Source organism: Grammomys surdaster, unplaced genomic scaffold (genome assembly GCF_004785775.1).
Source record: "Grammomys surdaster isolate TR1022 unplaced genomic scaffold, NIH_TR_1.0 581, whole genome shotgun sequence".
NCBI lineage: Eukaryota > Metazoa > Chordata > Mammalia > Rodentia > Muridae > Grammomys > Grammomys surdaster.
In genome coordinates this window covers 461,787-483,332 of record NW_021605000.1, presented here as the reverse complement: position 1 = coordinate 483,332, position 21,546 = coordinate 461,787, and the positions used below count along the sequence as shown (strand labels likewise).

General features: G+C 44.1%; 1 protein-coding gene across 1 annotated transcript in view; it reads right to left on the bottom strand.

Moving 5' to 3' along the window:
- Positions 1-3,607: 3,607 nt before the first annotated feature.
- Positions 3,608-21,546, bottom strand: part of Tekt3 (tektin 3) — a 33,774-nt gene continuing 15,835 nt past the window's right edge. The window contains exons 4-8 of the mRNA XM_028781944.1: positions 19,497-19,567; positions 16,186-16,329; positions 13,527-13,749; positions 11,588-11,742; positions 3,608-3,931 (exon numbers count right to left, since the gene is read on the bottom strand). Coding sequence (XP_028637777.1) covers positions 3,715-3,931; positions 11,588-11,742; positions 13,527-13,749; positions 16,186-16,329; positions 19,497-19,567 — 810 coding nt within the window. The 3' untranslated portion in view covers positions 3,608-3,714. The remainder of the gene's footprint in view (positions 3,932-11,587; positions 11,743-13,526; positions 13,750-16,185; positions 16,330-19,496; positions 19,568-21,546) is intronic.

Here is a 21,546-nt window from a genome sequence, read left to right as displayed (position 1 = left end):
GCACTGTGCTGAGCAGGTTCTGAACTACTCTAGTCCAACTAAGGAATTAATAACAAGATAAATGCCCCATAACTTGCCAACTGAGTCTTGCTTAGCACCGTTTGTACACTTAGGGTGAGCTTCTCCTGGCCATGTGTTCACGGTCTGTCCTGCCTCGTGGCAAGCTTCCTCTTTCAGCTCCTCTGTCCTCCTTATCTAAGTCTGTTTTGTTATATTATGTCTCTCTTTAAAAGGACATATAAAATTGGAATCATTATTGAAAAATAACTAGGATCCACATGCATTGTGTTATTGCTTTTCCCTCCATTTTTATCATAGAAAATATGTTCTTTTTTAACTATATTTTCTTACTCCCTTCTTTCTTCAGAGACTTTATCATTTTATTTTTAAAGCAAATATTTCTTTCTATGATTTTTCTATAATCAGTTTATTTTTTTCTTTTATTGTTTTCAAACTTAATACCTTACCAGTTCAGAAGTTTGAGGCTTTTCAGTCTTACCAGAGCTCCAGGAGAATGTTCCTTTTAAACTGTTTGCAGGCTCTGAGGTCATTATATGTCTATGGTAACTAACTCTGCCCCCTTAGCTCAGTTGGGAGGACCTGTAAGGGTGGGACTGGGAGGAGAGGAAGGAGGGCTATTATCAGGCTGTAAAGTTAATTAATTAATAGAGGTTTAAAAAAAAGGAAGTATTTAGGTTTCTTTAGAGAGCAGGTTCTCTGGCAAGTAGAGCTTCATTTTGCAGAAATCAAAAAGATATCCTATGTCTGGGTGACCAGAACCTTTACAAAGATATATCACTGCAAAATTGGTCTTCATATTAACGGAAGAGGAAATGTTCGAAAAATAGATTTTCCTACAGATCTGAGTCTGTTCACACATGTCAGGGATGTCTTGAGACGAGTGAGGAGCTGTTGGCCCCCACAAGGCTCCTCTCCACTAAACCCCGGCGCCAGCTGAATTGGTTTTGGGGTTATAATGATGATGTAGTTAAAGGACATTTTTTTCCTTTAAAAAAAAAGTGGGCAGAAGGAAGAGTCTCCTAGCAAAATTATCAAATACCAAAGTCTCAGGGAGATGAGCCCCCCATATATCATAGAGAAGAATCCTCTATTGTTGCTAAATTAAGAACCCGAGCTGAGGAAAAATTCCAAGCCATTTGGAGAAGCAAGGTGACTGTGGACATATCACCCTCTGGGAGCCCATGCAGATGGTACTCTCATCTGCACCTCTAGATTTGTAAGGGTCTGAGTTCTTGCATAACCTCAAACACTTTCTCAATTCAACACCATGGATAATTACTGTCAGTGGGCCAGGGCTGATTGCCAAAGTGAAGTCAATTTGTAGTCTCCGATGATGAACTTGAGTGTTCTCTCTCGTCCTTATGAGTGATTGAATAATTGACAGGCTAGGAATTCACCATCAGCACTAGGCAAGAGTGATTAGTCTTGGCAGTTGGAGGAACATAGTAGGAGCTAAGGTGGGAGGAGTAAGGAGAGGAAGAGGAGAAGGAAGAGGAGGAGCTAGTGGAGAGAGAGCACGAGAAAGAGAGAGAGAGAGAGGAAAGCAGACGTGTGCCTGTCTCTAGCAGTCAAAGGTAGATGATATATCTAGGTTGGGTATTGGGTTACACCTCTGATTGTGTGGACATCTTGTTATTGAGCATCACCAAACATATAAAGTCTTTGGATAATCTAAGCATTAGAGTCTCATTCCTACCAGGCCCGCATGGATGGTGGGATGGTCTGGGCACAGCCCAGCCTTGTGGAGACAGTGTGGAAGGTTAACAGAGCTGTCTCCCACACTGACGTCACATGGGTGTCAGGGCCAGTGTTTCTAGCTGCTGTGCACACATGGCCTCTGGCTGCGGAACACGGTGACAGAGCTAAGTGGAGCCACTGCCGCTTCGATAGTCAGCCCAAGAAATGCCGTTTTAAATAATTACCCCTACAGAGGAAGTGGTACATACTGCCTCACTAGGAACCATTAAGGGCTAAGGCTAGGAGAGGGGAGGCTGAAAGACTCGGGCCACAGGATAAACAGCAGTTTCATTGTTCCAGATTAGCCTGTACACACAGGGAAGGAGTCCATCCCTGTTCTCAGTGCCAACGGGCAAACAAACAAATAATCTAACTTAAACTCAGTCCCCACTGTTCACCTATTTATAGCACAAACTTAGGATGCAGAAGTGCCAGGTGAGTGGTGTTTATAACATTCTCCAGAGACATAAGTAGAAATTACTAAAATTATAGGCAGCTTGTCTATTTACGAGCAATTACACACATTTCTAAAATTGAATGTTGCCTGGGTATGTGGATGCCTTTGGCAGCCGGGTGATCCTTCCAGACTCACATCATATTAAAGACAGTTTAAACAGACAAAGCCAGATCATGTGCTGTATCTACTCCAGCCCTGAGATTCTTAAACATGAGAACATAGTGAGTCTAGGCTGCCTATAGACTTCAGCACTGCTGTAGTTACCGTCATGAAGTAGTGACCATGCTTCAGACTAAACCCCAAATGGTTATTTGCAGAATCTTGCCTTGCCCACAGTTTACCAAAATAAGAAAACTAAGTCTTTTTTTCCTTCCCGTCACATTCTTGTAATGCCAGGAATATACACCCAAGTAAAAAGGACTTCTCTCTTCCCTGTGAGTGTAAGTGTTATGTCTGTATTCTCCAAATTAAAAAAATAATTACAATTCATATAAAAAGAAAGATTCCCCCCAACACATAACAAATAAGAGATATGTAAGTTTAGGATTGAAAAGTTGGTAAAATTATGACATTCTGTTTAACTCTTAACCGTGGGATGACTTAGTGGTATTGAGATATTTGGTTCCATCAGAAGTACAGGGAACAAGATAAAACCTATAATTTGGTTCTAAAATGATATGTTGGGGCCACAAAAATAGCCAATGTACAAGCTTATCATCTGTACATCAACCTTTCTGGCATCTGACGATGTTTTGTGACATTGACTAACCAATATTCTAAGGAGAAAGGGCATGGGCTAAGATAGGAAGGCTAGGAGGAAGAAGAGACATGAATTGTGGAGTTAATGGGCAATGGTAAAGCAGGGTAAGCCTGTTGAGATTCAGAGAGAGACACCAAGAGAAAGAGGAGAAAGTCAGAAACCAGAGACGCCCCTCTCTGCTGTTGCTTCCCATTTCAGAGCATGTGGCAATGCTGAGGAACGCCCAAGAATTCATGAGCAAGAAGGAAAAGATACGACAGGAGGTTAGCATCCTGCCATCATTTTCAAAGGCTAAGGTTCTCCCCTGTGCTCCCTGTGCTCTAAAGGCGCTCCACCTTGCTCCACACACCAAATGTCCCATCCCAACTGGTGATGAAGACGTTCACACACAGGTCTTTAGGGAACATTCAGTGTTGGTTACAGCATTATGACTCATGATCTGGTCACCACAAGGACAAAATGCTCTTCATTTTCCACTCATTCATACTACATACGGGGTGATGAGAATCCTTTGAACCCTCCTATTTACTTTCTTGGGTAGATTGACTAGATTTTCTTATTTCTATTCCATAACCCAGAAAACACAAAATTAAGGTTTAGACGCAAATGAAAAGCATTCCAAGACAAGGGTATGGTGTTTCTGCCAATGTAACCCTTTAATATGACTATATTAACACTCGTTTAGATGCTTTCCTCCTAACCACTTTTAGGAGTTTGACAACTCCTCTCCCCAGAGTCCCTAACAGAAGCCAACCAGCCGGAGGGTGTTGGGGTAGCTGTTGCGCATGCTCATGCATTTTTCCTGGTCGATGTACAGAGTATTGGCTTTCACAGCCAAGTCATGCTCCAGGGTGGCTTTGGTATGGGCCAAGGACTGCAGAGTGTCCTCCGAATCCCTCAGGCGCTGCTGCAGGGTCTGGATGGTTTCGTCCACCTCATAGACCTCGTTAACAAGGCTGCAGGAGGGAGACAGAGCATGGTTAGGTGGGCGGGCACACAAGGGCAGCCTGTCCCCAGCTGATTTAAGGGACCTGTCAGAAGTACTTTTTCCATCCAAGGATGTATATATCTACGCATGCTTCCACAATTACCTGGATCATCTCCTATTCTAGTCCATAACCCAAAAGATAATCTAAACATATTCCTGAGATACCAATAAACTTTCACTCACACACACACCACGCATGTGCACACAAACACACACACACACACCTATACACTGACATATGTACACACATAAATGTATGATGCTAATTACAATATTTTATAAGATGGAAAATTATAAACACTGATATTTTGTAAAAAAGCAAACGTGAGGGAAAGGCCTCTTGATGTCGGTGGGGTTTTATACCTTTTACTTTAGTCTTGGAACTTGCCTTTTTAGAGTTGAGGAACGAGCCTTTAATGTATAGAATTCTGCCCAACCTCTTACCATATCTCATTTAGGGGCATTCCTCAAGTTATAATGTCCCATTGAGAGCCTAGGTAAAATCCTCCAAGATCTAAAGCTAGAATGTTGTAATTTTCCAAACTTGAACGTCACATAAAGATGATGATGGTCTGTGACACTTTCTGCATAAGCTGTGACCTTGAAACTGTCACAGACGCTCTTTCTGGGTACTGATGAAAAGTAGTCCCGAGGACAGAAAGAAAACCACAGTGTCACTGCCAAGTGGAGCATCCCCACCTCACTGGCACAGTCTCGGGCTTCTTGGTTTTGTACTGTTTATAGACCGTCCCTAAATGCCTGTGTGTTGTTTTGCATTTGGTCTCTAAGCTGCCTCTGTCTCTCTGCTCATCACCCTGACAGAGCACTGCTACTTATCATTTGCATAAATAAACATCACTATTAGGCAACCTTCTGGAAATAGCAGCAGTATTTTTTTTTGTCTGTTTGCTTGGGAAAAGCATTGTCCCTAAGTAACTGTTTGCCTTCTCATTTTGTGTTTTGCTATACATAAGAGTTCAGTGTTTACTAAGCCAGCTTCTTTCTCCCCCTTTGGGATTTCTTCTATCATGTTTATATTTAGACTGTTGCTCTTCCCAAGGTCAATTACCCACCGATTTGACCAATAGTATCCCCAAGCATGTGCCTCTGTGGCACTCAAGGGCAGAACTGGGCCTAGGTTAAAAAAAAGGCAGTAATCGTTTTTACAACTCGTTAGCAGCTGCTCTCATGTGAGTGCCACTCTGTACGTCATCACCACACAGATGCCAGAAACATGTCTATTCTCTTGTGAGCAAATGGAGACATCAGATGATACTCATCAGCCACTGCTAAATACTCTCCTCGAATCCCATCCAGTTGAAAATATAACTTTGAGTACAGTCAGCCCCCTTTATCTGGGGGTCTGCATGTACATTCAGTAAGTCACAGATTTAAAATATTTGTCAAAAAAATGTGTTCATGCTAAACACATATGTTATCTTCTCACTCCCTAAATGATAAAATGTAACAACCATTTACGTTGCATAAGCATTACAAGTTATCCATGAATGAAAAGTACACAGAAGGATATCAATGGGTTATATGGAAATTCTGAATAATTTTATATAAGGGATTTCATGTTTGTGGATTTTGATAGCCAAGGGAAATCTTGAAACCACCCTCAGGGATCTTGATGGATTTACATCAAAGGTGGTGCAAAGATGGGACTGAATTTTCTTCAAACTTTCAGTTACTGGCAGATTAAAAGGGGAATATATTAAAAAGAGAATATATATATACATATATATATGTATGTATATATATCATATATACATATACATATATACATATATACACATATACATATACATACACATACACATACACATACACATACACATACACATACACATACACATACACATACACATACACATACATATACATATATATATACCAGAACACAGTGCAACTGTGCAGCTTCACGGGACTTTGCAACTGGAAAAAGAACATCAAGAGTCACCAAGCCCAGTGTCCTTGTTTCACAGATGAGGAAACTGAGCCCAGAGGATTGATGAGCTGTCCTATCCATGGGCACACAGCCCACATGTGTTTATAAGCAATGTCAGGCCATCCTGGAAGCTGAGAAGAAAACACAGAGCCTGGGTGGTGTATTAAGAAACAGGGTTCCATTTCCTGTCCCCACCCTCTCTATTACTTGCAATGGAAGGACAGAAGCAGAGACCCAGGAGGGTGGCCTCAGGACACAGGGCTCCTTTGAGATGACCCATCTCACTATGTCTTTTATTTGTAATCCCCACAAACAATACACAGGATGCTTGCCCAGCTGAATGGCAATACTGAATAAACAAGTTATTTTTATTGCCAAGTATTTCTTTAGTCCTAGTATAATACACATACTGTAAAGTTTACCATCCTAGAGCGTGTTCATGTATAGCTCAGGGACATTAAGTACGTTCACATTACGTAGCTGGCTCCACCAGCCATCCAGATGGGAAACATCACAGCGATCCACAACTGACCAAAATGCACATCTGTAATGTAGCCTCTACATCTATGGCTCAGAAAAATCATAGGAGGAGGAGAAAGGTCATAAGAGTCAGCAGCCCAGGATTCTTTGTTTCTTACCAAACATACACACCTATTTTCTTGTCCTGAGTCCCTAAACAGCACACTGCAGCAGCTGCTTATTCTAGTACCAATTACGTTGGATTATGCTAATCTACAGACCATTTCATGCATATAGAAAGAAGGGCTCATAGCAAATACTATACTATTTAATATACGGGACTTCAGTGTCTGTGACTTTTGACATCTCTGAGGGTGTCCTAGAACTAATATCCCCAAATATCAGGGAGCTGCAATTAGGAGATTTTTTTTTTCTAATTCTCTTAGACTTTTTAAGAGGAGTTACATGAAGGGGTCTGGATAAGATTCCACACTGACATGCATATCTCCATGACAAATGAAGATCTACTCACAGCTCTGCCCCACCCCAGCTGGCTTCTGAGTTTCCCCTCCCAGATGCAAACACTGGGCTGACCACAGGCCCTGAGGCTGGCAAAGGAGGGGTGTGAAAGAGATAACCGCAGCATCCTGTGTCACCCGTGTGTCCCACCTCAGGTAATGCTAACCTCATCCTTTTGGGTGCTGGCTAACTTCTGACTAACTTTACCCCATGACCTCACAGCCCCCGGTCATAAAAACGAGCCATCTTGTCTTTCAAATACCCCCTCCCCTCCCTCTTCCTGCACCCCTCCCACCCCTTCCCCATCCTATCCTCACTCCTCTGCAGACCAGCCCTCCAGTGAACTGCCACACGCTCTGACCTCAGAGCATTCCTTTGCTATCTTTCAGCCGGGGTAACATATCTGTCTCTTGAGCTCTTTAATGAACGCCAACCTCCAACACTAGGGGAAGAGATACTTCCAGTCCTTGAGACTAGCTTGTTGCCCAATCCTACGTTATGCATGCCAACAAGCCAACCCTTCTGTAGCTCTAGGGCATTTAGGAATATCTTCCTACAGACAGCAGGAAGCAACATCATTCAGCAGAAAAAGCCGTGCTGACAGTTACATCCTGCAGTTTGCCCCGAAGCTTGTAGACAGGACAAAAGTATGTGTCGGATGAGCATCAGCTGCACTCCTGGTGCAGGAGGCAGCCTTGGGAGGCAGGGAGCTGCAAGAAGTTCTAAACCTAAAGAATACACCAAGAATAAGACTCAGAACCAAGACAACCAAAAGGAAATGGAGGAGCCCACTTAAATAGACCTGCATCGTGTCTGAGACAAGGAAGACCCCAGTAAAGGACGTCCACCAGCTGGCATGTTGGTACACACCTCTAATCCCGGCCCCATGGAGGCAGAACCAGAGGGATCCTGAGTTTAAGTCTGGCCTTAGCTACACAGTAAACCTAGCTCAGAAAAACTCATCACTAAAACTCTGTGGTAAAGTGCTTACCTAGCATGTGTAACAATCTGGGCTCCATCTCTCTCCCGCCCTCCAGCTGCAGAAAAAAGACCCACAGCAGCTCAGGCCATGGAAACATGTTAACATCTCATATCCCCTTCACCTAAAGACCATGCCGTTTTCCCTTCCAGTGGCACAGGGTTTGAGAGATCATCTGAAATTATACATTTTGTTCTTCGCTGCAAATTGGGTTAAAAAGAAAGTATCTGTTTTGTTTGTTTACGATCTTAACATATAAAATTTCACCAGCTCTTCAGAGATACTGTTTATCAACCCTCTCCCAGTCTTGCCTGGCTTCAGAAGGAATCCTGAACCCAAATGTGTCCCTACTCCCTGCAGGCAAATGCTAGTCTCCTGGAAACTCACCTGAGAGAAACGGATAATAGCAAAGAATCAATGTCAAAACAAGACATGGAAGATCTGGGAAAAGCAACCTCAGAGAGTTCACTTACTTGAAATGTTGTGTACACAGCAGGGAAGCATCCCTCCCACCAAGGCAGCCACCAGAAACCCACATCACTGTCAAGGTCACATGTCACTTCCACTTTCCATGGTCTTAGCTGATTTTGGAAAACTATTTTACTGAAGGCGTTCCAGGTTTTTTTTTTTAATTACAGACTTGAAAACCATTTTGCATTCAAATACAAATATGCCTGCTATATTTATTTGTTTTATCTTAGAATACAGATTTAAGTCAAGCAGAGCCTTCTCTGGATTTCTACCAAAGATGCCAAAAAGGCTTCAAACTGCTTTTGAAGGAGCCAGCTCAGACTATTTTAAATGAAATTAAGTCTTGAAACGAAAACTGCAATTTTTCTGCATCCTCTAACCCCCCAGCCTGAGTTTATGATCTTTCTCAATCTAGACAGACCAACGGTTGCTTTCATAGTGATCAATTTTGAAGAAAACAAAAAGAAAATACGTTTTTCTCCAAATAATACCATTGGCAGGAATATCCCAACAAGGAACAAAAGCAGGTTCTGTCCAAGAGTCAACACGGAAGCAGAGGAAGCAGGCCCATTAGAGGGCAGACAGGGAAACAAGAGAAAATGCCAGTGGTCTGTAGCTGGGAAAAGGGAGCATTCTGAAGAGTGGAGACTCAATCTTTCAGTCTCTCACGGAGTGTGGGGTGCTGGGAACACCTCTCCACGCTGGTGACTCCAGATTCACACTAAGTCACCACTCAAAAGCCTTTTATGGGCTGGAGTCATGGCTCAGTGGTTAAAATGTTTGCCCTAAAAGCATGAGGAGCAAAGTGTAGATAGCCAGGAGTCATGTAAAAACCCAGATAGGAGGCATGGAAGGTTGCCTATAATTCGAATCTGGGAAGGCAGAAAAGGCTGGGGGTGGGAAGAGGTTGGGTGTGTTCCTCAAAGCAACTTGATCAGTGTATCAGCAAACTTTGGATTTGAGAAACCTCGCCTCATTGAACAAGGTAAAAGGATCAAGGATGATTTTAGAAATCGTACCCATACACATACACAACCACAACAGGCAAAACATACACAGGTCTCACACATACACACACATGTACATGCACACACACACACATACCACATGTACCACACACACGTGCACACGCATATGCAGGCATGTATGTACACATGCACACAGGCATGTATACTTTGAAAAATAAGTGCTTATGGGCTGGGGTGTGTCTCTATGATAGAACATACAGCATTCCCGAGGCCCAGGTTCCAATCCTAGCACCCAAACCCAAAATAAAACCCAGTGTTTATCTAACTGCAGTCTAAAGAATTTTCTCCATCTCATTGTTGATGACTCTTCAGAAATCGTTTTGGACCATGAAACTTCAGCTCAGCTTCTTAATAATATTTGCCTAAACAGGGCTGGGGAGAATGTCCAGCTCGGCAGGTGAAGTGCTTGGTGCACAAGCATGAGGACTTGATTTCTGGTCCCTAGATCCAATGTAGAAAGCTGAGTGTGGCTGTGCACTCCTATAACCCTGGTGCTGGGAGGTAGAGACAGGGATCACTAGGGCTCACTGTCTAGCAGCTGGCCCAAAATGGCCAGCTCCAGCTTCAGCGAGAGACCTCATCTCAAAAAGAAAAAAAGAAAAGAAAACAAAGACTAGGAGACATACTAGCAGCCTCTGGCCTCCACAAATGCACAAAAGGGCAAGTCCCCTGCTCCTACGTGTGAGCAGACACGCTCACCCTAAAGATACAGCATATCTGCAAGAAATCACACTTCACCATCTTAATCCTGTTTTTCTGCAGCAAGAGACACACTTCAGCTGGCTATCCATGGACTTGTCTTGCTTCTGGAGCAGAGGGCAACTTATTCCAAATATCCAAGTGTGTGGAAAGAGCCCATTCTGAAGTGAACAATCTGTGTATCAGAAGCCTGGAAGGTGCTACACTAGCTGATACACAGCTAACCCTGGAAGGTCCTGTGTGCATAGATGCTGTCTGACCTTAGGATGGGTCATGTCCTAAGGAACCCATGGTAAGCTGGAAATATAAAATGTGTTTAGTACACCTAACCCATTGACCGTCAGAGTTCAGTCTTGCCTGCTTTAAATGTGCACAGGACATTGATAGTAGCCTGCAGCTGGGAAAAATCAGCAGGCATCCAGTACAAAGCCTATTTTAAAACAACATGTTGACTATCTCATGATAGCTAATGAGTTCTACACTGAAAGCCAAGAGCCAGACAGGAATGGACACGGTTTATGCCACCGTAAACTTAACCGCCCCCCCTCAACAAAAACAAACACTTAAATCAAGGACTGTGTATTCTGGTGTGCATGTCATAGCATCAAACATAGTCAAAGTCTATACTGTATATGGAGAGAAATTACAGTCATGATCTTCAGGGCTCAGGGCCCCATCCTCTGTGTGAGAAAGCTTCCTGTTACATGTGAAGGAGCTTGGTTTGAAGAGCTAACTGATCATCTGAACTAGCTCAAACTTGGCTCATGGGGCTCTCAAGAAGCTGAGAGTGGTCTCTATAGCAAAAGCAGATATCAAGGGCAAAAGACACCACAATCAGCAACCGAGTTCAGAGGGGCCATTGGCATTGGTGCTCTGTCTCTTCTGATGAGTCCCTGCTCTCCTCCACACTGGGAAACCACAGAATATCTGCACCAAGAGAGACATTCTGGAAACCAAGGATTCCAAATGCTCAGAAACCCAAACATTGCCGTGAATGCTTGACTGAACTGATGCTAATGGTGTGTGACATACTAGTATTGGCTCAGTTTCTAACAAATATACGGGGCCACATGCAGGGCACCAAGCTTACTGCTTCAGATGCCAGGGAGAGCTCGGTTCAAACACATTCACGCCACCAGGCAACGTATCACTACCACTCATCTTAAGACTTTCTCTATCTTCCCAAATTGAACCCATCACACCCTCCTCCCACATTTTTTTTCTTTTTTTCTTCTTTTTTTTTTTTTTTTTGGTTTTTCGAGACAGAGTTTCTCTGTATAGCCCTGGCTGTCCTGGAACTCACTCTGTAGACCAGGCTGGCCTCTAACTCAGAAATCTGCCTGCCTTTGCCTCCCAAGTGCTGGGATTAAAGGCGTGCGCCACCACCGCCCAGCGTTCCCCCCACTTTTAAAGAAGACTTCTTACCAATGCTTGTCGTCGTTGGAAAACATTCTTAGTCCCTGCTGTATCCAGGAAGGGTGCCCCCAGCTCTCCCCTCTGCCCACTCTGTACTCTTACCGTAGCTGAGCCATATCCCTGCACAGCTCGATGTTCGGCCTCCTCGTTCTCTCATCCAGCCGGGTCTGCGCCACCTTCAGGAAGGCAGACTTTTCCTTGATGGCCTTTTTGATGGATTCTATGGCCATTTCAGTCTGGAAGATCTCCTGCAGGGTCTGTGGCAATGAGAAACAACTGCTGACATCTTGTTGCCTTTCCCTGAGCAACCCTGTGACACTCCCACCTCTGACCACATGTGCCTCCTGGACCTCTGAGAGGAGGGAGCGGCTTCACCGTGAACCTTGCACCTTCCACATTCTTCTCTCCGTTGTTCAGAAGACCTGCCGTCTCTGACCTTGCTCTCTGTGCCCATACAGTTCCAGCTCCTCCCCAGTTTGGTCCTTTGGTTGTGGCCCCTTTCCTATAGCCTGGAGACAGCCCAGGCAACACCAGCACATTTTTCAAACTTGATGTGTTTTCTACCACTCTCCCGTCTAATCCCAGTGGGGATCTCTCCAAGCCCTCCCATGTCCCCCACCCCAGTTACGTTTACTCATGGTCTGTGCCCGATCCCTCTGCCTCCCACCTAATCAGACATACATTACAGAGGTTTCTGGATTCTGTCTTTAGCACTCACTGCTCTCATGAAAATGCCTCTCAGGGCCAACATCGAGGCCTCTTGGGTCTTTCCCTCTCCTTGAAATCCTGCCTCACCTGCTCTCTTGGCCAGCTGCGAGCCAAATTCCCAGCTTTCTATCTGCTCCTCATCCCACTGCCCGAGCTTCATCCTCGGAAACTCTGCAGCTATGTCCACCGTCTCCTACACTCCTTTAATGCCTATGTGATCCAAGCACTCCTAACCCCGCCTCTCAGGCTTTGACCTCTCTCCCAAGCTTTAGCCAACCTGTCAAAACTAGTCATGTCTGTTTCTCACCAGAAGAGACGATGCTTCCTTCTGCTAAACATTTATCTCTTAAATTCCAAGTGGTTCCTTCTGTGCTTTCCCAACAGATTACCCATGTTCTACGGGTGTGTGTGTGTGTGTGTGTGTGTGTGTGTGTGTGTGTGTGTGTGTTAGATGGGTTGGTAGGGGTGTGCCTGCGTGTCCATGTATATGTGTAATGTCTCCCTAGGACATGAGACAGCAGGATCGATGTGACATCTCTGTGTCTACAACATGCCTGAGTGGAATTTAGAATGAACCCACATTGAGTTGAATCGTGTGGCCTTCCCCCACAAGTTTACCTTACAAAAGGAAAAAAAATAAGTTACAAGTGATGAAGAGCACTTTCCATAGTACTTGGAAGTAAAGGTAGCTGCTCTTGTTTATCTTGAAGTGTGGCTTCTGCATGAACCTTTCCTTAACTGTCATTTAAAACTCCTATACTCAACAGCACAGAACACTTCACAAACTCAGGAGCACTCCACACTGCCTTTTTGCGTCCTGTATTTGGTCCTGTTGCCCAGAAAAGGGGTCCGAGACCCCAACTTCCCCTCCCCCGACCATATGCTCTTAGTATAAATTCCCTTCCTAGTTCTATACAGCGGTTCATTAAGCTTTATCATAATATTTTTGTTTCCATTGGATACTAAGAGCCTTTCCCTACATAGTGTGTTCTTTGTGTTCCAAATACCAGTGAACTCCCGTTTCATTTCGACACCTGGCTACAGACTGAAATAAAGAGCAGGCTTTCTATTGCTTTTCATTTTCTTCTGTCTGGATGGCCAAGAGACCAGGCGACTTAGGGTGCTTTTCTGGGGGTAGTGAGAGGTTTGTGGGCTCAGAGTATCCTGCCTTGTCCATGGCAGTGATGGGGAGCTCACAATTAATCGACCATTTTATTTCATTTTTCCAATCCTGGAGGTGGAGACAGAGGCCTTGCATGTGTCAAGCAAACTCTTTGCCTCTTGGCTCACCCTCATCCCTGGGTAGAGTTCTTAGGCAGGGCAAGCGCCTCACCTTTGTTAAGTGAATGTGGATCTTATTCTTAGCATCAGCAGTCTCTGCAATGCGATTGGTGAAAGCCACGTTCACTTTGTTGAACTGATTCCACATCTCATTGGCTGTCACAACCAGAAGGTTCTCAGTGTCCTCTCTTAGCTTAGCAGAAGCTGCCCTCTCACTCTGGGATCGGAGAACATTGTCATCTGTAAACTTGGCCCATGTCTCGGGCACCGATACCCTGGGAATGGAAAAAGAGCCAATGTCAGCTCAGATGGTCTGCAGGGACTGCTCATCCTGAAAGAGAAAGGCTCCAGTACCACCCATCCTAGACATGTTACACAAAGCGGAAACAAAAGAATAAAGCTAATTAAAAAGAAAATTCTCAAGTGTTCCTATTTTACAGTTAACCTGTAGTCTATTAATAGGCAAACAGGAACAGGCTCTTTACAAATGTCTTACAGCCAACCCAATAAACAGAAGCAAGACTATCAACTTGGGAGTTGCCAGAGATGCATCAATGAACAGCAGCTCACTGAGAAACCTTTCCAGAAGAGTGAGAAGGGGAATGGTAACTCGCAGCCAGAGACATGTTGAGGAATGTCTGCTGTCTTGCAGCTAAGGCTGTTGAACTGCCACTTAAATGTTTATAACACAGAAATTCCAGTATCCCAAGAAAATAGTATTTCACAAGATGGATATGGAAGGACGGTCATTTCGGCAATATTTATATAAACCTTTGAAAGCTCAGAAACACCGCAAAAGAATAAAAGTTCGGGTTAGACTAACACATGTGAAAAGTCTATTCATCATGCAAATCCATGAATATTTACTTCATGAATCTCTATTAACCTATTAAGCTCACAAGCAGCACTATTGATGCAGCATGAGGTGAAAAAGCTGGATAGGCTATACAAGTGGATGGTGGTCAATACCCTTCTTTAATATTACAAATTAGCATCTGTTGATCTGGGGACACTTGGAAGGACTAAAGAGCAGTTGTCAAGTTTGGGTGTCTCTGGATGACAGATTTAACAGGTGATATCTGTTTTCTTGTTCTTATAATACAATAGTGAACAGGACTTAATGTTGACTAGACCCAAAATAATGTCATGGATGTGCCATATATTTTGAAAGAGATGGCAAAGGACCCATGCTAAAACTGGGGGCCTTTCAAAGGGCTAGGCCCAGGCCACTGCATATCCTTCAAGGAGGCAAAATTAGATGTTCTCTCTCATGAAAGAGGCATCATGTGGAGACTACATAGAACACAGGGTCTGGTTCTGAGTCACAGATGAACATTAAAAGCAAAGCAGTAACTAGTATTGTAGCTCTCAAGAAAGGGAGCTGCTTTGTGGGACAAGGTACCCACAGGATGGAACCACTTTTGTAGTCACTTTAGGGGCAGTGTGTAGAACTGGTGTGGGGGAACTATGGGGATCTTTTCAGGGTGCTGAAAAGTCTCCATCTTACACGTGGCTGTAGTTTCACAGGTATTCAAATATGTCAGTCCCACTGACACACATGTGCAGTTTGGTCTTTTTATTCTATATAAACTCTACTCCATCAACTTGGTTATTTTTTAAAGTAAGTGGCTGGCTCAGACTATAAGCCCTTCCCCATACGGCATCCAGGGGTCTGGCAAAGAACTGTCAGCAAGTCAACTGTGACAAACAGTGGTAAGAGAGGCATTCATGGTTTCCAGCCTGTGCACGCAGGACCCAGGGTATCTAGGAATTGGCAATGTCTGGTCAACTTTTTGTTTATGTTTTTCTAGGTTTTCTGCAAAAGAAGGTGCCACTTTCATGTAAGAGAAACATTTCCCTTTGATGAAAGAATGCAGGATGGTTCAACTCTCAAGGCCTGACCCTCCTAGAATAAAACCTTATTAAAACCTGGTCAAGGCCAAATGTTCAAGCTCCTGGACATGCTTTACACCCTCCATTTGAACTCATATTGACTATGCTTACCATCAGTGCACTGTTGGGAAGTACAACCTTTAAGTTGGTGGTTCTAAACCTAGTGGCCATGACGCCTTTGGCAACCCTCTATCTCCAAAAATATTACAATTCACAACAGCAGCAAAATTATAGGTATGAAGTAGCAAGAAAAATTATTTTATGGTTGGGGGCGTCACCGCTATATGAGGAACTGTATTAAAGGGTTGCAGTGTTAGAGAGGTTTAGAACTTCTACTTTGAGTTCTTAAAGCACTGCTTTAAGTAATGAGTGGGCTGTTAAGGACCATCAATACCTTTAAAAACACTCTTCCCTTTGAGGTGCTGGGGACACCAGGCAGATGCACCCCTCACGAAGTCACACCCCCTGCCTGCATTCATGCCTCTCTGGAGAGAATGAGTTCATTCTCATTGGAGTTTGTTAGGTTTCCCAGAGTGGGCTGCTATGAAAGTGAGTCCTCCCCTCACTTTTACAGATGTTCATTTTGACCTTCTGTTTCTTCAGCATAAAAACTCCTGCCAGAAATTGCCACTGTGGACTTTTAAGACTCAAAAAAATATGAACCCGAGAGACTTCTGTTCTTCATAAATCATCAAGTCTTGCGGGAGTTCCATGACAGTTGCAGAATACAAGAGTTAAGGCAGCCTGTGTGCCTCATCATTATGAAATCAGAAAGGACACATGCTATTACAATCACAGGGTGGCAAGTGCCAGCTTACGTTGCATCGACTCTCTCCACCCCCCGGAAGTAGCTGACACCCTCGGAAGTGTTTCGAAGGTGCTTGCATTTATCGTCGATCCGGAGCGCGGTCTGCTTGTCACTCAAATCCTTCTCAAGCTCATGCTGTGCAGATCTGTCTGAGCTGCAGTGCCCAGGGAAGAGAAGAAAGACATGCTTCCAGTTAGTTCCCAAAGGACCAGGCATTACTCTCTAAGTCTGGGCTTTCCCTACTTTTCCATCAAAACAATCAACTCCCAATGTGAAGGAGCATCTGTGGAGATGGCCACGCGTATGTGAGGCATGAGGACCCTACCCTTGCCCGGCCATGTCCCATCTCTCCCCACCCTGACCATTCTTCCTGTCCATGGAATTCGAGGAAGTGGAGAGAGGAGGTGGAGGGAGAATGATATCTCCTAATGCTCACCAACAGCTGAGACAGGACATGACCTATGTCCATTTCTGTGCCTTCCTTTCCTCCTTCCTGTTCAGCTTCATAGTCTCACCCACTTCACCCCTATGCTTTGAATATAATTTTCCCCAAAAACCTAATGAGACATATACATCAAAGGCTCCCTCGATTCATTGGTGACCTAAGTTTGTGACCATGTTTTGCCTCAGATGTTTTCCAGGAGATATAAATTAAGAATCAGAACCAACTTTCAAGAGTGCTTGAAGTGAGGACAGTAGTTCACCCCAGGCACTTTGTCCCTGCAGCCCAGTCACTGGAAGAGAAGAGAGCCTGACAATCTCAGAAATACAGTCTTCCCCAGATGCTAGGGAGAGAGGAACCATAAGGCATGCCCAGGGACTATTCCAGGGATGAGACCTGGGTATGGGTGACAGATAAAACATATTTTCAGTCATAGGACAGTTCACTCAACAGCTGTTGTGAGACTCTAGAAACAGTGAACACATCAGAAACTTCTCTGAGGAGTTTGTCCACTGTGAGCACATAACAATATACACATGACACAAGCAGCTGCTGTGGCTCAAATAAGAAGGTGATTAACAAAACAGGGGCCAGGAACTCCAGAGCAAGCGCTGTGATTTTACACAGGATGGTCAGGAGAGGGCTCACCAGATGACACTTGGGGTAAGGACAATCTTATCACACAAGTTAGACATCTCAAAGGCACAGGTTTCCTTCTAAGCGAAACTAGAGAGTGCTAACTTGTCATTGAACTAGATCATTCTGTTGCTGTGCTAAGGACAGACTGCTGGAGACCTGGGGGGACCCATTGGGGACCCACAACAGTGACTCGAAGCAGGAAATGATAGCAGGAACCAAAGGGAGAGCAGAGGAGCTGAGAGGTGTTTAGACTGTGGTATGTTTACGAATCAAGACAACCCCTCATGAGGTAGGACTTGAGTGAGAATAAAGAGCTCAACTGAATTCTTAGATTGATAGAATTTCACCACTGGAGTTGAGGGGACATCAGGGTTAGGAGGAGGATCTGGGAGAGTTCAGGTGACACATTAAGCCTGAGTGTGCTTTCCACACCTACATGGAGACCCCCAAGTAGTTGTTGAAATTTGGGGAAGTCTATGCTAGAGACAGATAGTTGAGAGTCATTAGCACGTGGCCTGTGAGGACAACTGAGTGATTAACCACTTCTATGCTAGAACCTTAAGCAAGGCCCGGCATAAGAACTGCTCAGTAAAGATGGCTTCTGGTGGAATGAACTGACAGCAGCCTCTTCTGCTCAGTGTGGCCTGTACCTTCAGTGGAATCACTCAGCTAAAGCTTTATTTCTATTTTGTGTAAAATAGAAATGAGGATAGCCTTAGGGAAATTATCTGCATTTTATAAGTTCTAGAAGAACCTATATTCGAAGGAGGCCTCCCCTGAACACTGCTGAGCCTCCTGCTTTGGGTTATTATTCTGGAACTCTGGACTAGAAGGTCTGTCTTGTTCATGATCTGAGGACAGCACATCACAAGGGCTTCCTGTCTTGGAATGACATCTTTAAGGAGAAGGGAGTCTGGATACTTTTCTCACACAGCCTCAGGGCACCTGGGAAGGTATGTGAGGTTGTATTTTATCAATATCTGTCAAGATCTTTGGATGCCATGGTAGTGCCCAGGGAAATCCCATTTTCAGATGACATGCATTCTGGCAGTGGGGCAGTGGCATCCAAAACGAGTGGATTGGAGAAACCCTGTTTCTCTTATAATCACTGGAGGGAGTACAACAGGAAAGCCACCCAGGGCAGTGAGATTGACATTCTTTCCACTATGGATTTAAGCAAAGCCAGGATCCTTAGAGGGTACCAAGAAAAATGCAAGCAAGTACACACACACACACATGCACACGCACGCGCACACACACACACACACACGGTCAAGACCTCGCCCAACGAGGCCTGTGATTTAACCAAAGGAGACAATTAGTAATGCAGACTTACAGAGATGTGTAGCTACCCCAACGTGGCTAGTCTTGTCCAAGAAAAGCCAAGGACAGAGACATGGTAGCAGATTTCAGATTGTGAAGGAAAATAGAGGTCAGTACGGATTCTTAGAGACATGTTAAATGAAACTCCTAAGTTACGAGCTCATATCAGAACTACCCTGTCCAGAGCCAAACCCTGCCAGGCAGCCTCCTGTCCACCTCACCAACCTTGTGAGGTTATGTTTAGAGCCTTCTAATGCCACCTCCAGAGAACCACCTCATCGACCTTCCCAGTGTTGGCCCCAAGACCGAGGTTGGACAACCTAAGCAGATAATGACACTTGTTACCTGAGCAGTACCCATGTCATCTTTGGTAACAGTAGCTATGTGTAGCTATCGTTTCTTCTGAGACTGTGCATTTTCAACCCTGCTTCTTCCTGTGATCAGAGCCAACACAGACCTTCGAGGACTGTTAGACAGCAGGCTCAGACAGCACTTTTTCTATTCTGACAGCCGTTACCACAATTTAAGAACTTCTCCCGATTTTGTTCTCTCTTTCCATTGCCTCCACCCTTGCCTTAAAGAGCAGGTGCCTGAGAGTCTGTAACCTTGAGGGCTTCCAATTCTGGTGGGGAAAAGGGATGGTGCTTAACGACAGTGCTGTGGGTGCAGTGAATGATGTAATCAGGACAGGTGGGTCTTTAAGGAAGTGTAAGAACAAAGGGAAGACAGCCTACTGCCTGTCCACTGCCAGGACTGAACACAGGCCTCAAAGGGAAAGACTCTTGAGCGTGTGTGTGTGTGTGTGTGTGTGTGTGTGTGTGTGTGTGTTTGTATGAAGCTCTAAGAGAAATGTGTACAGGAGGCAGGAGCACAGTTCAAGGCTGGGCTTTAAGGCTGAATAGAGAGGAAACGCTTACGCAAGTTGGGCAATCGCCTTATCCAGATGCCGCCTCATTCTTTCTTGACAACACAGAATGGTATCAACTTCCTACTCAATAGAAAAACAAAACCACACATTAATGTCTTCATTGAGTATAGCACTGAAAGTCAGCAGTGTTCAAGTCTATCAATGAAGGAAATTTTTATTAGTTGAAAAATCTGTGACATTATGCATTAGAATAATTTTGCATCTACTTATTTACCTGCATGCCCCATGAGAATACAAATCAATCTTTCCTTATAGGACTACAGGGAAATCATCATATGGACCAAGCTGGAACAGCGATAAAATTTTAGTGTTTTGTTTCTACCCCATCTTTGTAAGTAAAACAAAGCAAAACAACAACAAAGGCCCTAAAACTCTGATGATGTGCAATATTGAACTTTTGATGCCCTTTTTGCATAGCAGCTTTACTTCAAAAGCACAGAAAACCAGTGAAGGTTGACAGCCAGTCCTAGGAGCCTCTCCATAGCTCTACACACAATGCTTGCAGGTTGAGCACTGTGTTTCAAACATGAAAATTGACCGTCCACCTGGGAGATCAACCACCTGATGTCATGCTGTGCCTCATGGTCCAATCCCTACACTTGAACCAATAGCTGTGTTAGCCATGCTGCTCACTTGACCAAATGTGTGGCGTCTTGAGGCTGCAAAGATATATATTTCACAGCATGTAAATATTAGTTTCCCTCTGAAATTAATCTTAGCATTAGAACATTTACAAACTCAAATAACACTTTTCAGGCATTTTTATAAGTGTGTATAATCATTTTTTTTACCACTTTCTAAAGTAAAAAGGGATCATCCTTAATATTCTGTTTTGTGGCCTTTTAAACTTGGATGCTTCTCCATAATAGAAAAACCATGCTGATGTCCACAATCAGAGTAAACAGATCAACGCTGCCAAGGCTCATGCTTGATGTCTAGGCTTGGCAATTAAAGCTAATTTCCCTTCCAGAAAGCTGAATTTGTCTACAATAATGAATAATATCTGTCTTCCTTGGGCACGCTGGGTAGTCATCTATCCTGAAACTCTCACCAACGTGACAGAGCATGCCCAAGACAACAGCCAACCTGCCTGTATTTGAAGGCTAATATAAGAATGCATTTGATGTTCTTAACATACTTAAAATGCAGTCCTTAGCCACATGTGGTGGTAGGCACCTGTAGACAAGGAAGGCTGAGATGCTGAGGGGTTTAAATCTAAGGCTAGCCTGGGTTCACAGAGTAGGAGACCCCCTTACCTTAAAAGAAAATCAATTCTTTCCCATTGGCTGCAATATAACTTTGTGCATGGTGTTTTGTATGTTGACATTAATGGTTTTTATGATCTACCAAACAATTTTTTGTTTATCTTTGTTGATTTGATTGTGATACTTTCTTCACTCTACTATAAGCACCTGCCTGTCAGTGTTCTTCCTTTAGTGTTCGACTTAAAAGTATTGAATATGGGGCTTCTTGGGGGTGTGGAGCTCAGTCAGTAAAGCAATTTTCTTGCAAGGACAAGGACCTGAGTTGGCTTCCCAGAACCCACACAAAGATGCCAGACATGATGGCCTGGGGAAGCTGAGACCAGCAGATTCTTGAAGCTTGCTGGCCGCCCAGTCTATCCTAATGGATGAGCTCCAGGCCAGGGAAAGGCCTGGAAAGAAAACAGTAGTGCTCCTGAGAATGACAGCTGACCTTGTCCTCTGGCCTTCACATGCATACACATACACATACATATGCACTCCCACACACATATGAACATGCCACACACGTTTATACAATACTGAGTATGCCTAAAATGTCAAACATGCTGTCTGATTCTTAGAGGTTCCAGATCAATGGAATTGATTAGCATTTTCTCTGCGTCTATGTTGTACCAAAGCTCTGCCTGTTCTTATGAATATCGTGGGATACTAAAAGAGTCTTAGATTTTTGTATTGTTTAATGTTCATCTGTCTCAGTGACACAGACAAGAGGGGGCAGTGGAGAAGGGAGAGAGAGAGAGAGAGAGAGAGAGAGAGAGAGAGAGAGAGAGAGAG